The sequence below is a fragment of the Bos indicus x Bos taurus genome, chromosome 8, assembly GCF_003369695.1.
Source record: "Bos indicus x Bos taurus breed Angus x Brahman F1 hybrid chromosome 8, Bos_hybrid_MaternalHap_v2.0, whole genome shotgun sequence".
In the NCBI taxonomy this organism is placed as follows: domain Eukaryota; kingdom Metazoa; phylum Chordata; class Mammalia; order Artiodactyla; family Bovidae; genus Bos; species Bos indicus x Bos taurus.
The window spans coordinates 79,203,861-79,227,164 of record NC_040083.1 but is presented as its reverse complement, the minus strand read 5'-3'; the positions used below and the strand labels follow the sequence as shown (position 1 = coordinate 79,227,164).

At 35.8% G+C, this 23,304-nt stretch overlaps 1 protein-coding gene across 4 annotated transcripts in view; it reads right to left on the bottom strand.

Annotated features, from left to right (window-relative positions):
* The window catches only part of NAA35 (N(alpha)-acetyltransferase 35, NatC auxiliary subunit), an 88,062-nt gene continuing 64,758 nt past the window's right edge, over positions 1 to 23,304 (bottom strand). For 3 of the 4 annotated variants that reach the window (XM_027550147.1, XM_027550148.1, XM_027550149.1), the window contains exons 15-23: positions 16,342 to 16,408; positions 14,358 to 14,456; positions 13,597 to 13,775; positions 6,354 to 6,490; positions 5,296 to 5,363; positions 4,314 to 4,454; positions 3,795 to 3,917; positions 1,187 to 1,267; positions 1 to 394 (exon numbers count right to left, since the gene is read on the bottom strand). In XM_027550147.1, coding sequence (XP_027405948.1) covers positions 335 to 394; positions 1,187 to 1,267; positions 3,795 to 3,917; positions 4,314 to 4,454; positions 5,296 to 5,363; positions 6,354 to 6,490; positions 13,597 to 13,775; positions 14,358 to 14,456; positions 16,342 to 16,408 — 955 coding nt within the window. In that variant the 3' untranslated portion in view covers positions 1 to 334. The remainder of the gene's footprint in view (positions 395 to 1,186; positions 1,268 to 3,794; positions 3,918 to 4,313; positions 4,455 to 5,295; positions 5,364 to 6,353; positions 6,491 to 13,596; positions 13,776 to 14,357; positions 14,457 to 16,341; positions 16,409 to 23,304) is intronic. The other variant, XM_027550150.1, reaches the window with a different exon arrangement.

The window sequence follows — 23,304 nt, the reverse complement described above, 5'->3', positions numbered from 1 at the left end:
TGCATTTTTTTGTCAAGAAATTTATTAACCTTTACAAACACTATTTTCACTCATAAAAAATGATTTATGATTAAATCTGTAATAAAACCAAATAACATTCATCAATGCATTCGATAAGACTAGTTTCATCCATGGAACATAATAAACCACTTTAAAACAGCAGTTTTCATTCACGTCATATAAGGCTATCAAATTAAAAGTATTCCTTATAATGGGTTGTTATCCAAGAAATCCATTTCACTTCACGTTATATGGTAAGACTGACGGATAGATCCTCTAAGAACAGAATCTGAAAGTAGACTCCACCCTTTTGGTCACCTTTTCAGTCTTTCTCTCAAACAAGTTTCACAACAGGAAAATATTTGTGAGCAGAGAAATCAAATTCAGGAGGAACCTGTGAAAACAAAGTCAATGTATCTTATACATATTTAGACAGTAAACAAAGACTTTTAATTTTAGACTCTTGTGTTTTTAGAAACAAGGAACAGAAAATGATTTAGCTTATCTCTGCATCTGTGAAGGTGATTAGAAAACATGCTGACCAATGGTTTTCTATTTTTAGAGAATACTTAATGAAAACAGACTTAAATTACAGGAAAAGGTCATGGGTCAGTGCGTTCTTTTAGTCCTATGGTAGCTGCTACTTCTGAGCAATGAAATGAGTCACTGGTAAAGCAGAGGCGGTAAGAAAGAGGGATAACAGAAAAGCAGTGGGAGCAAACAAATAGAGGTATGTATTATATAATGGACAGATGCCACCAGAAATGGCTCAATGGTTGGCCTCTTACTTCTGCACCGAATGTTGATACAGCACCAATGAAACACCAACCAAGGGAGGCTTACAAAATCTTCCATCTCCCGAGCCATTAAAGTATTTATTTATTGAAGCATTCACTTTTCTAAAAGTGGATGACTTTTTAAATAACTCCCATAAATTGGTTTTCACACATTTTCTTTTGTTACCTCAAATCATTCAGTAATTTAGGTGGAAGGGCAGAGCAAACTTTAGAGATTTTAAGTCAACAAAATCTGTAAGTTTCAAGGCAAAATGGCAAGTTCCAATTTATTTTCTGCCACTGAATCCCTTTTAGAATCATCTTTGTGGGCATTCTGACTTTTTTGTAATATTTATTCATCTTACTAAAAAAAATGAAGTTTATAACAATTGAATAACAATATATTTTACCTTGGATTCCTTTTTGTGTCCTCCTGCCAATAACTTCATAACCACAAAGTTGGGTTTGGCAACCTTTAAAATTCTATTGACCTAAATAATGAACAACATTAAGCTATCAAAACATAAAATTCATAGTCAAAATATATTGACTTATAGATACCAATAGGAATGTGGCACAAAATAAGTGTCAGTATTTTATTAAAATGAAAGCAATTTCAAAATATGAGTACCACCATGTATCTTTTAGTAACAAAGAACTCCAGTTTACTATCATGAAAACTTGAAAGGACTACTGTATCTTGTTTTCATTAAAACAAAAAAGCATTATATCGTGAAGTCCTGTAAAGACAGTACAACATGTTCAGGGCACAGAATCTAGAGTTAAGCCGTCTAGTTTCAAAGTCCACTTTTGCCACTTACTAGCTGTGAAACCGGAGAAGGCAACGGCACCCCACTCCAGGACTCTTGCCTGGAAAACCCCATGGACGGAGGAGCCTGGTGGGCTGCAGTCCATGGGGTCGCTAAGAGTCGGACGCGACTGAGCGACTTCACTTTTCACTTTCATGCATTGGAGGAAATGGCAACCCACTCCAGTGTCCTTGCCTGGAGAATCCCAGGGACGGGGGAGCCTGGTGGGCTGCCGTCTCTGGGGTCGCACAGAGTCGGACACGACTGAAGTGACTTAGCAGCAGCAGCTATGAAACCTCTGCAAGTTTTCTAACCTCTCTGTTCTCAGTTCCTTCATTTGTAAAAACGGGGATATAATTTACCTATCCCACAAAGATTTGTGAGGACTGAGTTAACACGTATTATGAACTGAAACTCACGCCTAGCAGGCAGAAAGTGTCCTTTAACTGGTATTTCTGACAACCATTTGTCCAAAACGTTTCACCTGAAAATATGAAACAATGGAATGGAATACTCACTTCTCTTTAAGAGGGAGTAATGGGCAACTTGAAGAAAAAAAAAATTGCCTGCTTCTTACTGACCTCACTTGACACATCACCTCAAGTTCAGGAACTGCTGCCCCTCAGCTCCATATCACATACCCACTCACCTACATAACTACTCCATTTGGGCATCCAAAAGCCATGTTCAAAACTGAGCTCCTGACCTTCCCAGCCCTGCCTCCCAACGAGTTCCATCCACAGTCTTCCCCTTACAACTCAATCCAAACAGATGGTGCTCAGGCCAAAAACCTCAAAACCACCCTTGACTCCTATTTTTCTCTTAACTCCACCTCCAATCCATCAGTCAATCCCACTGGCTAGACCTTAAAATGCAATCACTTCTGGTCCACTGGCACTACCATCTTTCACCTGGATCACAGCCATGGCCTCTAACTGGCTCTGGATTCTATCCTTGGTTTCACCAGTCTATTTTACCAACACAGTGGCCAGCATGGTGATCCTTTAGAACAAAAGTCAGATCTGGTCACATTAAAACTCTCCAACAGCTCAACCCTGTGTTCACCTCACTCCAGCACACAGCCGTGGGCTGTTATTCAAATACTCCAGGCACACTCCTTTACATACCTTTACACGTATGGATCCCTCTGCCTAGAAGGCACCATTCCTGGGTGGTCATATGACTTGCTTCTCTACCTTCTTCCAAGATTTGCTCAGAGGCCAACTTATTTAAAAATGTCTAATCCCTTCCACTATACCTCCGGGAGCATTCACTATCTCTATTCTCAGAAGAAAAATCTCTTTTAAGGTTTTTCTTCATAGTACTTCTGATCTTCTAATAGACTATTTTACTGCCTGCCCCCCCCACCTCCCATAGAAAGGTCCAGATTTCTGTTCCCTGCCCCGCCCCCTGCTAGAATATACCAGACTACTTAGGACAGTACACACTCGACAATATCTGTATATTCATCACTTCCCACATGTACACAAGTATCTGTAAGGTAAATCCCAAGAAGCAGAATTTCGGGGACTAGGCACCTGTGATTTTCGACAGATTGCTAAAATACCTTTCATGGAGGCTGTATCAAGATATACCCCCCAAAATGGTCAGTGTGTTACAGGTAACTCTCATTTACAGAATAAATACATTTCAATAAAATTAGGCTATATAGTAAATTAATGAAACTCATAAGAGGCTGAAACAATATTTTGTATTTTGCAAGTTCTAAGCTCTGTAGAATGATACTCAAAATAGTCTTCAAAACAATAGGCTTTATTTTAAATGGTCAAATAGAATAAGGTTGTTTTTACTTCCTGTGATAACTGACCAGATCATTTTTTAGATTTAAGATTTATATAATTATATTTTAATAAACTATAAAATTTTTTAAATTTAATGTTAACATTACTGAGCTGTAGATCAATCTGGGTCTTATTTCTATTCTTTCAGCTTTATGGTTCTAAGTCTTAATTTCTCTTTGCACTGATTTCTAAATTTACACAAAGGAGATATTTGTATCACTTCTTTTATCATATAATTTTAAGTCTGACAAGGTTAGGTTAGCAAAGTGACTGAAATCCTTAGCAGAAACATGACAGTCTTCATTTATTAATACTGTAAGTTCATTTTATAATTAAACTGTTATCCAGTAGTAAGTGATGTACTTCCTGACAAACTTCCTGTAGAATAACCGTGACTGCAGTTTTACCTCATGGTCTGGGTTTGGGATATTTTCCAGTATCATTTTTGCCTGCTGAAAGTGCTTACTAGCTGCCACATACAGTTCTGGAGACTGAGGAGGAGGGCTATATTTATTGAGGTCAGACATTTCCTAAAAAGAAAGAAATACTATTATTTAAAATATGTTTAATGTGAAAAAACTCTAAAATACCTTTTTAAATTAAAGAATTCTACACTGATTATCCATTCACATATGGACACTAATGCAAACACTCTGCATGTCCTGGTTTTTTCCTATTCAGTTTTTAACCTTTATATACCATACTTCATATTATTCTCATATTTAAATAACTGTTAATATGATGAGTATACCCAACAAAGTCAAATAATATTCATACTATTTAAAACTGCTATTTCATCCCTTTATCTCACTGGTCCAATAACAGTTTCACTTGACTATTTCAGCAAAATGGCTAGGTACAAATAGCACATCTCCAAGAGGGTCTAAGACTAAATATTTTGCGATTATTCTAAGCAGCAGGTTCACCTTGAACTGCAGATAGTGCACTGGTGGTGGTGTCATTACACTGTTGAATGGAGCAAATCTGTGCTCATATCGAACTTGTTCACTATCAAGCTCAAACTTGGGTTTTCGTACTTTGCCATCCATGTCAAAAGCTACCATGGTCTACAGTACAAAGAGAGAGAGAGAAAGATGATAACAGTATGAAAATGTGAACATCTTCATTAACAGAGAGCAGAAAATAAAAAACAGCTATTTATACACAGTTAATCAAAACAAGGCCCAGAAATCAAAAACAGGAAGAGAAAAAACTAGCTTTAATATTCATTTTTATATTCTGCACCATCTTTTATATGAAAAATGTTCATGTTCCAGTGTCTAATATTTTAATTTCCCCAGTGAAATTGTACCACATGCATATTCTTCTTAAGGCTCTTGTAACAGCTTTGAAAACTTCAAGTAAAAGCTCCTGAAGAAAAAGTAATATATCATCTCTATAAGAAAAGCACTGATCCTGTTTTCCAAACAGAATTCCATGTTCTATTTTATGTATTTTAGTATGTTTCCTCGACTTACTATCTCCTGAAAATGTCTGCTTTGCTTAAATTAAGCCTTTCATTATGGAGCTTGCCCCTTTCCTAACTAACATACTTCTAAAAAACTCTGGAACCCATCTCTTCCAAGAAACCTTTTCTGATCATCAATCAGAAGTAAACGCTTCCCTCTCTTAGTATCTATGCCACATATATGTCATCTGGTCTAACATTAACTAGGCACTTGAGACAAGGATCACATCAGATTAGACTTGGTATCTCGCAATGCACCTAGTACAAGACATCTGACATATGACAAATGTTCAGTATTTGTTAAATTAATAAAACCACTGGACTTGGATAAAAGGTCATTTTTAAGCAGACAGTTAGTAAAAATGAAGGTTAAATTAGAACCTAGAATCACAGGAGAGTTCATTTTAGTTTAATAATAAAATAGCAATGTAGCAACTTACTTTAAACATTCCAGCACACATGTTCTGATATGCCTGGCTCATTGTGATCTCTCGGCTCAATGGGCGAACTATAATTAGAAAGAAAATTATCCAAATTCTTTTCCCTCCTCCTCTTGCATTATTGCAGAAGAAATCTAAATTAATTCTATCTTGTTTACCAAATTAAAATATTAAAAAGTTTGTTCCCACAGGCTAAATTTTACGGCTCAAATCTACAAATAATAAAATAGAGCTAAGGTTAGACAGTAATTGGGTTCCCCAAACTGTAAGATTTCTCAAGTCACAATACAGAGACAATTTCTTATTACAGGAAAGCCATGAGTACAGTCATTTAATGACCCACACTCAATTTGAATCTGAAGGGAACACAAAGCACTATTTTGTAATGACTGTAGTCTATCTGTGCCGGCCCATGAGTGATTAATAGGGTAGTCCCCTGGAAACATTTCTTTCTTCTCATGGTCCTTGGGCAGTGTATGATCATCTTTTTGTTTGACTGTTAATAGCACCACTCCAGATTTCCTTCCTTCCTGAGCTGTCAGCCTTCTGTCAAGAGAGTATCACAAGTCTCCTGCTGTCTTGTTCCTCATCTTATTCCATGTGGTTACTACTTCTTGTCTTTTGACACATGACATAGGAAAGAAGTAAAAGAAAAGCAAGGAAAGACACCAAAAGGATTCTACCACTAATACTGTGACTCAGGTTCTACCCCAGTATCTTCTGAAGAGAAGATGAGTGAGTGAGTGAGTGAGTGAAATTTGCTCAGCTGTGTCTGACTCTGAGACCCCATTGATTGTAGCCTGCCAGGCTCTTCTGTCCATAGAATTCCCGGCCAGAATACTGAAATGGGTGGCCATTCCCTTCTCCAGGAGATCTTTCCAACCCAGGGATTGAACCCAGGTCTTCCGCACTGCAGGCGGATTCTTTACCAGCTGAGCCACCGGGGAAGAGAAGATGGTGAAAATAAAAATATAATGACTAATTCATCCATTATTTGATGAAATTAAAGTACATTCCAGTGTTACTTATTTCTTAAGTTTAAAAATAATTCCCATCACCTTTCTTCTTTTTTTTTGTTTTTTTACTACTACGGCCTTTCTGCTGCTCTTCCATTATCCTTTCCTCTGCCATCTGAGAGCCATCGGCACGACTTAATGTCGACATCAACCAGGCATAAAGAAATTCAGAGAGATACCTTAATGGAAAGAAAATGTTAGTTAATGATACATGTCTAAATGAGAGCCTGGTCAACACATGCACTAGTACTAATAAAGAGATATTTTTTAAATAATGTTTTAAAAGTTTTTTGTTTTAAAACAAGATTATTCAAATAGATAATTGATAGGTTAGATCTTTAAAAAATGACCATTACAAATAATTAATTTTCCCTATCCTGTTGCCATACAATATGGAAATCTTCTTGTCGCCACACAATATGGAAAATATACTACAATGATATGAGTTTTACAACTTTTCAAAAGATTTCTGGAGGGGATACAAATCAGGGGTATAGGATAACAGATACAAACTACTATACATAAAATAACCAACAAGGATTTACTGTATAGCACAGGGAATTACACTTATTATCATGTAATGACCTATAATTAAATATAATCTGCAAAAGTACTGAATCATTATGCTATACACTTGAAACTAACACAATACTGTAAATCAACTATACTTTAATTAAAAAAGACTTCTTGGTAATTGCATGTATCAGTAAATCAAATCAATGTCCAGCAAATTGTTTTTACTGTATCAATATAGGTCACATTTCACCTAAACCCATTAAGGAATTTCTTATTTTCTTATTAATTACAAAAGGAAACAAATACAGAACAAAAATTACATGCATTAGACAGAATGATTCTAAAACATTAAAAACATGCAAGCATATAATTTACTTGAGTTTATTCAATAAAGAAATGTGAGACAGATTTATCTCACCAGGTACTAAATTCTTGTAAGTTTAAAATGGCAAATAATACTTTCTCTTAGGCCAGAAAAATAGTTCAAATCTAGGATATAAATATATATTCCTTGAATAAAATTAAGGACCACTACTATATTAAATGAAAATCAAAGATTTGTAAGAAATTTCACGATCAAGTTGGTATGACACATTCTGAAAATTTCTCAAACAGTTAGAAGGCAGGTTATACTATTAAAACATGTTAAAAAAGAACATTTTAAAGCAAAGGAAGAGAACTCCCTGGCAGTCTGGTGGTTAGGACTTGGGTGCTTTTACTGCATGGCCCGTGTTCAATCCCTGGTGAGGGAACTAAAATTCCGCAAGTCATATAGCACAGCCAGAAAAAAAAAAGCAAAACAAATGAAAAGATACACCTGGAATGACTTAGGCACTTTATTTTAATGCTAAACTGAGCACTATGCCTCCTGGCACCTAAAGCAAACCAAGAAATCTGAGTAGAAAAAGTATATAGAAAGTACAATTCTATCTGATTAGAAAAAGTATGTTTTATGTGGAGAGAAAAGAATTCCTGGCAATGAATTTAAGAAAAGCACTTATTATAAAATCCTTGTAAAAAATAAAAATGAATTTTTCCCCCATCACACTATAAAATGAGGATTTGTAACCTACCTTAACTCAAAGAGATGATTTCTATAGAGAACTAATGCTCCCTTCTACCTTCTGACTACCTAACCCAAGGACAGATGAGTAAAGGGGAGAGCTGGCATAATTCAGGCCTTTCATTTATCAGATCTATCAACAAGCTTTTTACTAACTGCTTTATCAAAATTAATCTACAATTTTATCTAAAGAGAGTCAAAGAGCTAATATTCTATACCAGTTCTCAACTGTGATCTCAGGACCAGCAGCAGTCTCACCAGCAAAGCAGTTATAAATGCGAATGACTTGGCGGGGGGTGGGGTGGGGTCCCTACCCTAGGCCTACTAAACCAGGAACGCCAGAACACAGCCCAACAAGTTGCTTTCCGAGTGATTATGATGCATGCTAAATTTAAGAATTATTTTTTTTTTAAACTGATTTTTAGGGTCCACATGCTTTAGGGATCACATTCAGAAAGATCAACAATATATATTTTATAAAAATGCTGGAGCCCAATCTGTAATACTAAAATTAAACAAAAGTTAAAACTAACATCAAAGTAGACCAGGATACTTACAAGCAGAAATAAAATTTCTTTTGTTAGCAAGAAATGAATCTGTTCAAATATACAGGTAAATTTTATTCAAGTATTTATCTGAATATAATTCATCTGCCAATTCTTTGTGTCAAAGAGCATATAAAAATTGTATTCTGAGCAATCAAGAGCACAAAAGCTTCCAATCAGCTGCCTCAAACAACAAAACTTGAGCACAATCCTCTACAAAATGCCTTATTTGAACAGGAGTGTCCAATATGAATTAATGGAAAAAAAAAATCCTAAGTAGCTATAACACCTGTTGGTAAGAGCTGTTACCTACATAAATGTTGGAGAATATACAAAATAATATTTTTCTCACGTAACTACATTGATGCTCCAATTCATTTTCATAACCAAGAATTACCTGCTAAGAGCCTTAGCAACCATGACAACAAAACCATCTTAATGGTTATGCTGTTCAGCCGCTAAGTCATGTCTGACTCTGTGTGACCCTATGGACTACAGCACACCAGGCTTCCTTCCCTGTCCTTCACTATCTCCCACAGTTTGCTTAAACACCTGTCCATTGAGTCAGTGATGCTATCTAACCATGTCATCCTCCATCACCTCTTTTTCCTCCTGCTCTCCATCTTTCCCAGCATCAGGGTCTTTCCAATGAGTCAGCTCTTGGCATCAAGTGGCCAAAATACTGAAGCTTCAGTTTCAGTATCAATCCTTCCACTAAATATTCCAGGTTGATTTCCTTTAGGATTGACTGGATTTATCTCCTTGCAGTCCAAGGGATTCTCAAGAGTCTTTCCCAGCATCGTTCACTTGTGATCTGCGTTCTTTATGGATGTCCAACTCTGAGATTCATATGTGACTACTGGAAAAACCATAGCTTTGACTATACGGACTTTGTTGGCAAAGTGATGTCTCTGCTATTTAATATGTTGTCTAGGTTTGTCGTAGCTTTCCTTCCAAGGAGAAAGCATCTTCAAATTTCATGGCTGCAGTCACCATCCTCAGTTGAGTCTGGAGCCCAGGAAAATAAAATCTGTCCCTGTTTTCACGTTTTCCCCTTCTTTAGCCATGAAGTAACAGGACCAGATGCCATGATCTTCGTTTTTTGAATGTTGAGTTTTAAGGCAGCTTTTTCACTCTCCTTTTTCACCTTCATCAAGAGGCTCCTTAGTTCCTCTTCACTTTTTGCCATTAGAGTGGTATCATCTGCAGACACTTCTCCCAGCAATCTTAATTCCAGCTTGTGATTCATCCAGCCTGGCATTTCACTTGATTCACTCTGCATATAAATTATAGCAGGGTGACAGTATACAGTCTTGACATTCTCCTTTTCCAATTTTGAATCAGTCCATTGTTCCTTGTCTGGTTCTAATTGTTGCTTTTTGACTGCATACGGGGTTCTCAGGAGACAGGTAAGGTAGTCTGGTAGTCCCGCCTGTTTAAGAATTTTCCAGTTTGTTGTGATTCACACAATCAAAGGCTTTAGCATAATGAATGAAGCAGAGTAGTTGTTTTTCTGGAATTCCTTTGCTTTTTCCATCACCCAACGAATCTTGGCAATTTGGTCTTTGGTGCTGCTACCTCTTCAAAATCTAGCTTGTACATTCAAAGTTCTCAGTTCAGGTACTGCTGAAGCCTGGCTTGAAGGATTTGAGCATCATCTTGCTAGCATGTGAAATGAGTGCAATTGTATGGTAGTCTGAACGTTCTCTGGCATTGCCCTTCTTTGGGATTGAAAGAACAATTCTTTTCTAGTCCTTTGGCCACTGCTAAGCTTTCCAAATTTGCTAACACTGAATGAGGCACTTGAACAGCAATATCTTTTAGAATTTTAAAAAGATTATCTGGAATTTTATTACCTCCAGCAGCTTTGTTTGTAGTAATGCTTCCTAAGGCCCACGTGATTTCACAGTCCAGGATATCTGGCTCTAGGTGAGTGACCACATTATCATGCTTATCTAGGTCATTAAGATCTTTTTTGGTATAGTTCTTCCATATATTCTTGCCACCTCTTAGTGTCTTCTGCTTCTGTTAAGTTACTTACTGTGTCTGACCTTTACTATGCCCATCTTTGCATGAAACGTCCCCTTGATATCTCCAATTTTCTTGAAAAGATCCCTAATCTTTTCCACTCTATTGTTTTCCTTTATTTCTTTGCATTGGTCACTTAGGAAGGCTTTCTTATCTCTCCTTGCTACTCTCTGGAAATTTGTATTCATCTGGGTATGTCTTTCTCTTTTGCTTTTCACTTCTCTTCTTTCCTCAGCTATTTGTAGTATCCTCAGACAATCACTCTGCCTTCTTACATTTCTTTTTCTTTGGGATGGTTTTGGTCACCACCTACTGTACAATGCTATGAACCACCATCCACAGTTCTTCAGGCACTCTGTTGACCAGATCTAATTCCCTGAATCTATTTGTTACCTCCACTGTATAATCATAAAGCACCAATTCAGGTCATACCTGAATGGTCTAGTGGTTTTCCCTACTTTCTTCAATTTAAGTCTGAATTTTGTAATAAGCAGCTCATGATGATCTTCGCCCCAGTCAGCTACAGGTCTTGTTTTTGTTGACTGTATAGAGCTTTCTAATCTTCAGCTGCTAAGAATATAGTCAATCTGATTTCAGTACTATCTGGTGATGTTCATGTGTATCTCTTGTGTTGTTGGAAGAGGGTGTTTCCTATGAGCAGCGTGTTCTCTTGACAAAACTGTTAGCCTTTGCCCTGCTTCATTTGTACTCCAAAGCCAAAACTGCCTCTTACTCCAGTTATCTCGACTTCCTACTGTTGCATTCCAATGTCCTATATGAAAAGGACATTTATCTATCTATAATGGAATTAGTTCTACAAGGTCTTGTAGGTTTTTATAGAATTGTTCAATTTTAGCTTCTTTGGCATTAGTGGTTGGGGCATAGACTTGGATTACTGTGATGCTGAATGGTTTGCCTTGGAAATGAACTGAAATCATCCTGTCATTTTTGAGACTGCACCCAAGTACTCTATTTTGGACTCTTTTATTGACTGTGAGGGCTACTCCAATTCTTCCAAGGGGTTCTTGCCCATAGTAGTAGATATAATGGTCCTCTGAATTAAACTCATCCATTCCCATCCATTTTAGTTTACTGATCTCTAAGATGTCGATGTTCACTCTTGCCATCTCCTGCATGACCACATCCAATTACTTTAATTCATGGACCTAACATTCCTGGTTCCTATGCAATATTGTTCTTTACAGCACTGGAATTACTTTCCGATGCTGAAACAATGCTCAGTTGTGGATGTGCGGGTGGTGAAAAGTAAAGTTCAATGCTGCTGTTGTTCATTTGGTGAGTTGTGTCCAACTCTTTGAGACGCAGCACACCAGGCTACTCTGTCCTTCACTATCTCACGGAGTTTGCTCAAACTCATGTCCATTGATTTGGTGATGCTATACAACCATCTCATTCTCTGTTGTCCCCTTCTTCTCTTTCCCTCAGTCTTTCCCAGTATCAAAGTTTTCCAGTGAGTCAGCTTTTCTCATCAGGGGGCAAAGCACTGGAGCTTTAGTTTCAGCATCAGTCCTTCCAATGAATATTCAGGGTTGATTTCCTTTAGGATTGACTGGATTTATCTCCCTGCAGTCCAAGGGATTCTCAAGAGTCTTTCCCAACACCACAGTTCGAAAGCATCAATTCTTCAGCTCTTCAGCCTTCTTTATGGTCCAACTCTCATATCTGTACATGACTACTGGAAAAACCATAACTTTGATTCTATACACCTCTGTCAGCAAAGAGATGTCTCTGCTTTTTAATATGCTGTCTAGATTTGTCATAGCTTTTTTTACAAGAAACAAGCATCTTTTAATTTTTTGGCTGCGGTCACCATCCTCAGTGATTTTAGAGCCCAAGAAAGAAAAGTGCCACTGTTTCCATTTTCCCCATCTCTAATCCATCAAGTGATGGGACCAGATCGCAAGATCTTCATTTTTCTAATGTTGAATTTTAAGCCAGGTTTTTCACTCTCCTTTTTCACCCTCATCAAGAGGCTCTTTAGTTCCTCCTCCACTTTCTGTCATTATGGTGGTATCATCTGCATATCTGAGATTATTGATATCTCTCGGCCACCTGGATTCCAGCTTGTAATTTATCCAGTCTGGCATTTCGCTTGATGTACTCTGCAAACAGTTAAATAAACAGGGTGACAATATACAGCCTTGATGTATTCCTTCTCCAATTTGGAACCAGTCTATTGTTCCATGTCCAGTTCTAACTGTTGCTTCTTGACCTGCACACAGGTTTCTCAGGAGGCAGGTATGGTATTCCCATCTCTAACATGGATGCTGTTAATGGTGTGGAAAATAATTATTTTCCTGCCTCCACAGCAGTGACTTCAGGGAATACACAATATTTTAAATTTTAAGTTAAATAATTTAAAATGAATGAAAAGAATAACTATAATTAGATCTAATAATATACTAAACTTAGCTGTGATGGGTAACAATAGGTCATTTCTATTTTAAATTATAACTAAATTACTATATTTTGCTAGACTAAAAAAAGATGCAAGATAGCTGAATTCATTTTAGATCTCAATTTTCTTACTTTATTCTGTGGCAGGTTTTTCATGTCTAAAATATTCTCAAGCATCCTCTTACTAGATGTATCTCAGCCCCAAGTGAAAGTAAAGAACTACTCTGCTGAAGATTACCTCTTATAAACTTCTTCAAAGCTACTGAGACAAATCCTCAGGGCGAGTTTGCAACAGTTATACTCCCAATGATAATCTTAGCCATAATTTCTTCTCAGAAGGAAGATCTGGTTCATATTTTGAACTTTAATTTATTTAAGTACATTCCATAGCTAGTACCTAGCGTCACTGATGTCAGGGCAAAATGTATGTTAATTTCTCTCTTTGGAAACAGATAAAAGTTCATTAATCAATTTACTTTTATTAGTAATTTTAAAATAACATTTCAAATGGCATAAAAAATGTATTTGTACACTATTAAGACAAGATTTTTAAGATGATCTGGCTCTAATTTTCAATAGATATTCTTCAATTGTCCCACAAGTAAAATTCAAATACAGTAAATTTAAAAAACCTCTAAAATTACACTCTACAGATACTCTCACAGATCTTATCTATCCCACCCACCATCAATTTTAACTCCAATCATTCTCTTACCAATATATGTAATAATACTCGTGCATGCTGTAGAGCTCCAATTCGAAGCCACTTAGGAGATACTGTATCATAATTCGAAGGTTATGGTAAAGGACCCAGGTACCTAAACAGGCCAAATGCTGCCTGTGGGGCTCCTGTTTCAACAGCATAGTATGAAGGGCTGCATCAACCTTCTCTGCCTATCACAACAAAATGTCATTAATATCAATTTGTTAAGGTAATAAAAGAATTACAAAAAATGTAACAGCTAAAAATAGCACATAAGCAGATAATGTAACTCTCACCATTTAAAGAATTCATACTTTCAAATGCACCTTTGGTTAGACCTACATTCAAACCTTTCATTTCTGAAAGGATAATATTTATCTAAACACTTCCTAGATTAAAAAGACTTTACAGTATAAAAATAACTGGCTTCAGATCTTTAGTTACATTATCAGTGTTGCTATTGCGCACATTTAAATGAAGACTAATATATTTTTATTACAATGTAAACTTACTCTAATTATATCTATAGCTCTACACCTATTTTATAATTCATTGATTATAAAATAATAATTTAAGATGTTTTTGATTTAGATTACTGTTCTATTTCTTTCTGTAAACATTTCTTTGGTATATGTAACTGTTACATTTCAATGGAAAAGAAAATTCACCATATTAAAAAATTAAGTAGTCAAATTATTGTTCTAAAGAATTTTTTCTGAAAATCTAGTCAAGGTTGCTTATTTCAGAAGGGAGGGCTTCTTTTTGGCTCTTACCTCATCCTGCAAGGTAGCAAATTCCTCAAGAATATGACCGAGTTTATCTCTCTGCCGAGCCCTGTTATGTCCATGGATCTGAATAAGACTACAGAATGGCTGTAATACACAATACGATTGTTAACTGTATTTGTTAACAGTATAATTTGTTAACTGTCAATATGAAATCTGCTGATACTAAAGAAAATTCACATTCCAAATTTTCAAAATCAGGTTTAAGGGAAAAAATGTTGTATATAAGAATAATGCCTATGCGTACTTATTACAAAGGTGTTTCTTTTAAAGGAACTCAATACTAGAAATTATTAATAGCCAGAGGAAAGTGGTTGTTTACAAAACTTGTTCCCCTATGGCAAAAATAATTTCTTCAATCTTTAGATATTTTTCCACATATTCAAGAGCAGTTTCTTTTCTGCTTATTTCAAGCTAAAAGCTACTGTTCAAGCCAGACACTTCTGTGTGCTGCTTTAAATATACCAGAATGCCTAATAATTAGGTAATGGCTAAAACCCAGAAAACCACAGTACAGAACTGCCCACAATGCAGGAAACCTGTATTCAATCCCTGGGTTGAGAAGATCCCTTGGAGGAGGGAATGGCAATCCACTGCAGTATTCTTGCCTGGAGAATTCCATGGACAGACAAGCCTTGTGGGCTACAGTTCATGGGGTCGCAAAGAGTCAGACACGATTGTGTGACCAATACTTGTTCACTAAGGTTCTTTATCACTGTTTTTATCTATTCGGTATTCTCATATAAAATACTATAACAGTTTATGAATCAGACAACAGACAGGAATGCTCTGATTTAAGAAATATGCATTTTAAGATTCTCTAAGGATAGTAATGATTTTACATTTGTATACTTCGACAGCTATCATCTCATTTAATCAATAAGTAGCCTATAAGAGGTATCAAAGCAGTATTAATATTTCATTTTTTAAAGATTGGCAAGTTTATAAAAAAGTAAAGGGATCTGCCTGATAATGATAAAATGGTAGTTAATAAAAATAAAATCTGGTCTTTTATTGATTTTCCTTGCATCGTACCATGCTGTCTTATCCCACTTCCTCCTTACACACAAACACACATTTGGTAAATAGAATTGGGCAAAAAAGATCTATAAAAAGCTTATAATTAAGAATTATTTATAATGAATTTGATCAACTATGAAGCTTTAATTTTTTTCAAGTTATTTGAGATTTGAAAAAAGTTCACAATCTCATCTAAAATTAATAATTTTAATTTTACTATAGTCCTGCTCCTGGGTAGTTCAGCTGGTAAAGAATCCCTCTGCAATGCAGGAGACCTTGGTCTGATTCCTGGGTGCGAAGATTCCCTGTAGAAGGGAGAGGCTACCCACTCCAGTATTCTTGGGCTTCGTTGGTAGCTTAGACAGTAAAGCACAGGCCTGCAATGCGGGAGACCTGGGTTCCATCCCTGGATTGGGAAGATCCCCTGGAGGAGGGCATGGCAACCTGCTCCAGTGTTCTTGCCTGGAGAAACCCCATGTACAGAAGAGCCTGATGGGCTACAGCCCATGGGTCCCAAAGAGTTGGGCACATCTGAGCGACTAAGCACAGTACATAATCCTGCTCATTAAAGCAGTATAAACATAAACGCCTGGGGATGTTACCCATATTCGTTATTTATAAGGTCAAAAGTAATAAGAGTTTTTATGTCCTTTTTCAAAAAAAAAAGTAAACTCTTTTTAGATGGGGGTCATAGCTAATTCTGTTTCTGTTGTCCACAAGGGTATGGTGAGAGGGCATCAGAAGGTGCCTTGGTATCTAACAATCTCGCAGGAAGACTACAGGTTATGAAGCTATCCGCTTGAGTTTAAGAAGAGACAACAATTTCCTACTTATTCAGGGAAAATGAATAAGAAATATTAGATGAAAAAACAGCACAAATTAATGCTACTGAAGATTCTGCATGCCACAATTTTTAAGTATCCACCACAATGATCCAAACTGTAGCTCTTACCCGAACACAGTGAGTAACAAAAGAGTCAATACAGTCCTTAGCCTGGTGATTATTATATAGGCAGCACCTGTAAGATAATATAATACTCTTGTTATTGAAATTAAACTTATTTGGCCTACAAAAAGCACTGTAGGTGCTACCAACACATAGGGAAGGTGGAAAAATGAGAAAATGGACACAAATAAATCATGAAGTTGAAGAGTGCTAGCATTAAATTAGGAAGTATTTCACTATTTGTTATCCACATAATAAATGTACAATATTTCCAATTCCTTTAGTTCTGTACTTGGACAATTAAGTGCTGGATCCAATAAGATCAACAAAGAGGGAAAATTCTAAAGCTCTACTTTTTCTAATCCTACTCTAATATTCGTTATTTTCCTACAGGTGGTACCCTTGTGAACTGTACTTACAATAGTAATTATTTAAAAAATACTGTATAGAATCTGATTGTTTTTAAGATATACCTACATTTCCAATCACTGGCTAAAATCATCACCTAGACATCCTGCCAGCACCTTATTGTCTATCCTCACAAACCAGTGTCCTTGTGGTGCTCCTTCTCTTGGTTAAAAGCATCACTCAACTGAGAAAGGCTTTCCTAGTCTTGGAGGATCTGTTACCTGCCTGGCCCTGGAGAAAATACAAGAGCTGAAGAGATGGAAAGTGTTTTTTTCCCCCTTTTCCTGAGGTAGGACAGGAGCCTTTGCTCCTAAGGAGATAGGAAGAAGTAAACACTTTTCTTGGTGCACAGAAAGGAGTTGACAATTTGCTATTCCTAAGTGTTTGCCATAACTGAGTAATCTGACCAGAACCTCAGAATAAAACAGAATCATGATCATGTGATAGAAAATGACAGAGCAGGCAGCAGCCAGAAGAAAGAAAAGGCAGGACACCTGAAACAGGTGGCAGCAAAAGAGAAGTGCTGGAAGATCCAAGGTAAGAAAATTGCTTAAGATGACAAAAATAAAGCACTTTAAAAAAGGGGACTTTCTGGATCTGAAAATTAGGATTTTTCAAGTTAAAAAAGTTAGTATGTGAAAGGATGCTCACAATAGCCTTGAGGATCAAGAGAATAACTTTCTTACAACACAGCAAAAATAGAGAGATGTCATGAGGAATACAGAGGAAAAAAATCTACAAGACAGAGTATGCAAAAGAGCTCTTTTAAAAGAAAGAACAAGAAACAGATGACTACCTTGTAATAAACTCTGCTATACACACAGTTGATTCTCAGTATTTGTGTTAATTATGTTCTATGAACTTGTTGTGGATGCTGAAATAGAGAATACTGAAACACTGCTGTTAGGATAAAATACAGGATTAGGTTCCTCCAGCCTCTGGTCCCAAGGTTTTAATCAAGTGATCAATGTTTAACATTGGTTTATGTGTGTTTCTTTTTAAAGACACTATATAGAAAGTACACTGCTGACTGATTAGCAAAGAACTTACGCCTGAGCAAATCTTATTTAACACACAATCTTTCTGTAAGGCACACCATAGCCTTCTTGTGCCAGGAACACTAAACAGCATATCACTGCAACTCAGAGGCCATGAAACTACAAAATCACCAACAAAAAGCATAAAAACAGGGGCAAATAGAGTTTACATTGTAACGCACAAGAAGGTGGACAGTTGTCTTGTTTGACTTCAGTGTTGCGTGACTTGAATACTTTGCTACTTTGGACATGTCCATGGAGATGGCAAGAGCAGAGTGAGTAATGATGTAAAGGTTAACAAATATATTCTAGCAAGTAGGCATATTAATAAATATAGAATCTGCAAATAATGAGGATCATACTGTATAATTAAATCTAAATGGACAATGGTAAGCGTGACAATGTGGAATCTACGTGTTAAAGATTAAATAGAGAAGACAAAACGCAAATTAAGATGTAGACACTTACTTCACATATATTTTACTGTCAAAAATTAAAAAGTCTGATAATGCCTAGACTATGGGGTACCTGGAATTCTTATACACTGTTGGCTGGCATACACAATTCATTGAATTATTTTTGAAAGCAATTTCACAAAACTAGTAAAGCTGAATATGCATTTGCCTATGATAATCAATTAATTTTATTTTTTATGTGCAAAAGGAGTCATAATTCAAAGATGTTTACTACAGCACTGATTTCAATGGTGATAAATTAGAAATAAGGTAAATTTTCAACTGCAGAGAATCAACAAAATAAACTTCAGTGCAAAGTATGGATTTTAACAAATAAAATTTGTTGGATAAACTTGGTCAATTTCAACATTCTAATGTTGAAGGAAAAAGTCATGTTGCAAAAGGATATATATATATCTATATCTATACAGACATACACACTGTGACAAAGTTCATGTGAAGTTTAAAACCATAAACTAAGCTGATGTTATTTATGGACACACATATTTGGGTAAAGTGTACAAGTATTCATAAAAGTGAGACACATAAACTGTAATGTAGTGGTCACCTCTAGGACCAGAGTAAAGAAAGCATGGGGTGGGGGAGGGGAATTTGAAATTATAGTCATCAGTTCTCAATGTAGAATAGGTTTCCCTGGTGAGATGCTTTTGAGGGGAACACAAGGTTAAAACTACTTTCATAATAATATTAACATGTTATTTGCCAAAAGCACTCATTCTCTCATAAGTGTACAATGGCTTTTCCGGAGGCTACATGGCAAGCAGTACTACAACAGACTGAAAACAGAAGCAGGTTAAAATAATTCAGTTAATATTCTACTAAGACAGACCTGAAAGATACTTGCAAAAATGTAAAACAATTCCACTTTTTTCATTAATTTTAATTAAAAAGTTATTTCCCATAAAATATTTGTCTATATGTGATTTATAAATGTTATGGATGTTTATTAACATGTAATGAGTTTACTGTTTTTCAAAAAGAATAAACATTTTTAAAGTATTGTTTTAGTTTCTAAAATAATAGGTATCAATAAATAGGATCCATATAAAAGCTATTTGTGTCCTTAAACTCTTTTAAGAATGTAAAGACAAAAAACAGTTGAGAACTGCTACCTTACCCGTATCTCTAGTAAATGAATCCATTAAAATTAGCTTGCTCCTTGATGCCTAAAGCTCAGCCTTACTCCTGAGACCTTGCAGTTATTGTTTACTATCAGGAAGCTTCATCCTCTGATTTTGTGTAGCTCATTCTCAGTATATTCACATATATCACCACTTCCAAGAGGCTTTTCACAACCATCCCATTTATGAGAACCATCTCATTTTTTATCTTTCTATACAGTACTTATGACCTGACATTATATATTTGCTCACAATTTAGTCTTTCCCATTAGAAGGTAAGCTCCTTGTCACCAGCTGTGTCCTTTTCTCTAGAACGCAGAAAGGTGTCTGACAACATTAGATACCAAATAAGGGAATTAATAAAATTTACTACTTCATATACTGTGTTTGTATGAGTGTAATTATGTATCAGTAATTCATACATTGGGTGTAATATATGAGTAATTCATACATTGAGTAATACATTGAGTGTTTATGAAATACTTAATTTTACCAATGACCTTATCAGTAATGGAATTTATAAAAACAAAATTAATAAAAACTTTGCTTAAAATGGATGGTGGTACAGGTGTCTGTCAATTCATATTCTGAATGTATGATACATTTAATCACAGAAATTTAAAAATAATTTTTAATGATCTCTATATGCAGAGCACACCATATTACATATTGAAAATTCTAAAGATCCTACAAAAAAAAACAAAACCTGTTAGAACTAACACAAGAATTCCGTAAAGTTGCAGGATACAAACTCAATATACAAAACTGTCACACTGAACTATCAGAAAGAGAAACTAAGAAAATGATTCCATTTACAGTAGCATCAAATAGAGTAAAATATCTAGGAATAAATTCAACCAAGGAGGTGAAAGACTTGCACACTGAAAGCTATAAGATATTGATAAAAGACACTGAAGAAGATACAAATAAATGGAAAGATATTCTAGGCACATGAACTGGAAGAATTAATAGTTAAAATAGCCAAACTACTTAAAGTGATCTACAGATTCAACGTAATTCTTATCAAAATTCAAGCAGCATTTTACACATTTTGATGTTACAAAAGATTAAGGAAAAAATTTTCAATGTCTATCACAAAGGATTAACCTTTCATAATACACAAGGATTTGTTACAAACTTTCTGAAAAAGTAAACCATTTAATAAAAGTCCATGGGTAAAGGATAAAAGAAAGACAATTCACAGAAAAACCATTCCAAATGTCCAATGAACATCATATTAAGTGCTCAAATTAAACTGACAATGAGATATCACTTCTCATTGACACACACTGGAAAAAATTAAAGAATGATAACACCTACTACTGCTGGTCAAGATAAAGGAAAATTGTACTCTCTTATATTCCCAGTAGAAATATAAATTGTTAAATCTTTCAGAATACAATCTAATACATATATCAAAATTAAAATTATACATGTCCCCCCCCCAGTAATCTCACTCTATAAAACACATGCCTATTATGAAACATTTGGCAGCCATTAAAAAGAACTAACTATGTACTTTGAGATATAAAGTTATGATTACTTTTGAGTAGAAAAATTATAAATACATTTTAAAATTAAACTTTTGATTTAAAAAATCCATTAAAAATAATTAAACATTCATGATAAAAAATAGACTGTTTAAGGTAATCCCATATATATATATATATATATAAAATCATATATGTATATATCTTATACACAAAGATAACCATGATGATGGTCATCAAAATGAGTTCCAGTTGAGTTATTTAAAATCCTAAAAAATGATGCTGTCAAAGTGAGGCACTCACTATATCAGCAAATTTGGAAAACTCAGCAGTGGTCACAGGATTGGAAAGGTCAGTTTTCATTCCAATCCTAAAGAAGGGCAATGCCGAAGAATGTTCACACTACTCTACTGTACTGTACTCTCACATACTTGCTAGCATGTGAAATGTATTGCATTCATTTCACATGCTAGCAAGGTAATGCTTAAAATCCTTCAAGCAAGGCTTCAGCAGTATATGAACTGAGAACTTCTACACATACAAGCTGGGTTTAGAAAAGGCAGAGGAACTAGAGATTATACTGCCAACATTTGTAGGATCATAAAGAAAGCAAGGGGACTACAGAAAAACAACTACTTTTTCTTTATTGATTACACTAAAACCTTTGACTGTGTGGATAACAATAAACTGTGGAAAATTCTTAAAGAGATGGGGATACCAGACCACCTTACCTGTCTCCTGAGAAACCAGTATGAGGGTCAAAAAGCAACAGTTAAAACCAAACAAGGAACAACAGACTGGTTCAAAATTGGAAAAGAAGTACAAGGTCGTACAGGGTCACCCTGCTTATTTAATTTACATGCAGAGTACTTCACTGGGCTGGATAAATCATAAAACTGGTATCAAGATTGCGGGGAGAAATATCAACAACCTCAAATATGCAGATAATATCACTTAAATGGTAGAAAGTGAAGAGAAACTAAAGAGCCTCTGGATGAAAGTGCAAGAGGAGAATGAAAAGGCTGGTGTAAAACTCAACATTAAAAACCTAAGATCATGGCGTCTAGTCCCATCACTTCATGGCAAATAAAAGGAGGAAGAGTGGAAACAGTGACAGATTTTCTTGGGCTCCAAAATCACTGCCAACAGCGACAGCCATGAAATGAAAAGACGCATGCTCCTTGGAAGAGAAAGCTATGAAAAACCTAGACAGCGCACTAAAAAGCAGACATATCACTTGCTGACAAAGGTCCATATAATCGAAGCTATGTTTTTTTTTACCAGTAGTCATGTACAGATGTGAGAATTGGACCATAAAGAAGTCTGATGCTTTCAATTGTGGTGCTGGAGAAGACTCCTGAGAGTCCCTTGGACTGCAAGGAGATAAAAGTTGTCAATCCTTAAGGAAATCAACCCTGAATATGCACTGGAAGGACTGCTGCTGAAACTGAAGCTCTAATACTTTGGCCACTTGATGGGAAGAGCTGACTCACTGGCAAAGACCTTGATGCTGGGAAAGGCTGAAGGCAAAGGGAGAAGGGGATGGCAAAGGATGAGATGGTTAGATAGCATCACTGACTCAATGGACATGAATCTGAGCAAACTCCGAGAGATAATGGAGGGTAGAGGAGCTAGGCGTGCCACAGTCCATCGTGTAGCGAAGAGTCAGACAGACTCCGTGACTGAACAGCAACAACCAACTGTGAAGCACACCACTACGTGGCTTTCTTCCTTTTCATATCCCACCTGCCTACAAGCCTGAAAGCTCTCCTAGAATCACCTTCTAAATTACACTGGCATGAATCTTTGTGTCAGGATCAGCTTCTGGAGAACCAATCTAAGACAGGACGCTACCAGAGTTTTATATGAAATGTGGCATGATTTATTCAACAAATTGAATGCTGAACCACTAACTTTCCTTAAAATATGTGATTTCATACACTATATCTTAACAAATGCTGGTTTCTTTCCTAAGAAATAACATCTCCTTTCTTCTTTTCTCAAGGGAAAGGTCAATAAAGTTGGCGTTCTTTTCCAAAAGGCCAATTCAAACGATCCTTTCCAGCTTTTTATGGCAGCATAATTTTGGGGAAATGACTCTACCAGAATATAATTAAGGATCAATTATCAGCATTTTCTATTTCTATCTAGACTCAAGATTATCGAGAGGAAATCTTATCTTTTTATAATTATTTCCCAAAGTGTCTACTTAGCACAGTGCTTTGCACACAATAAGGGTTAATACAACTTGCTGAATTTCTAACAAGTCCTTGTAAGCTTTTCTTCTCATACTGGACCCAGTATTAACTTCAGAAAACCTCAATTTAAATTTAAATAATATGCAGCAGAAATCAATTAATTTTAATGATAAGAGTTATTTTTTTTACATGGAGACTTGAATCCAACAGTTTTTATATCTTTGCCATAAAGGAGCACA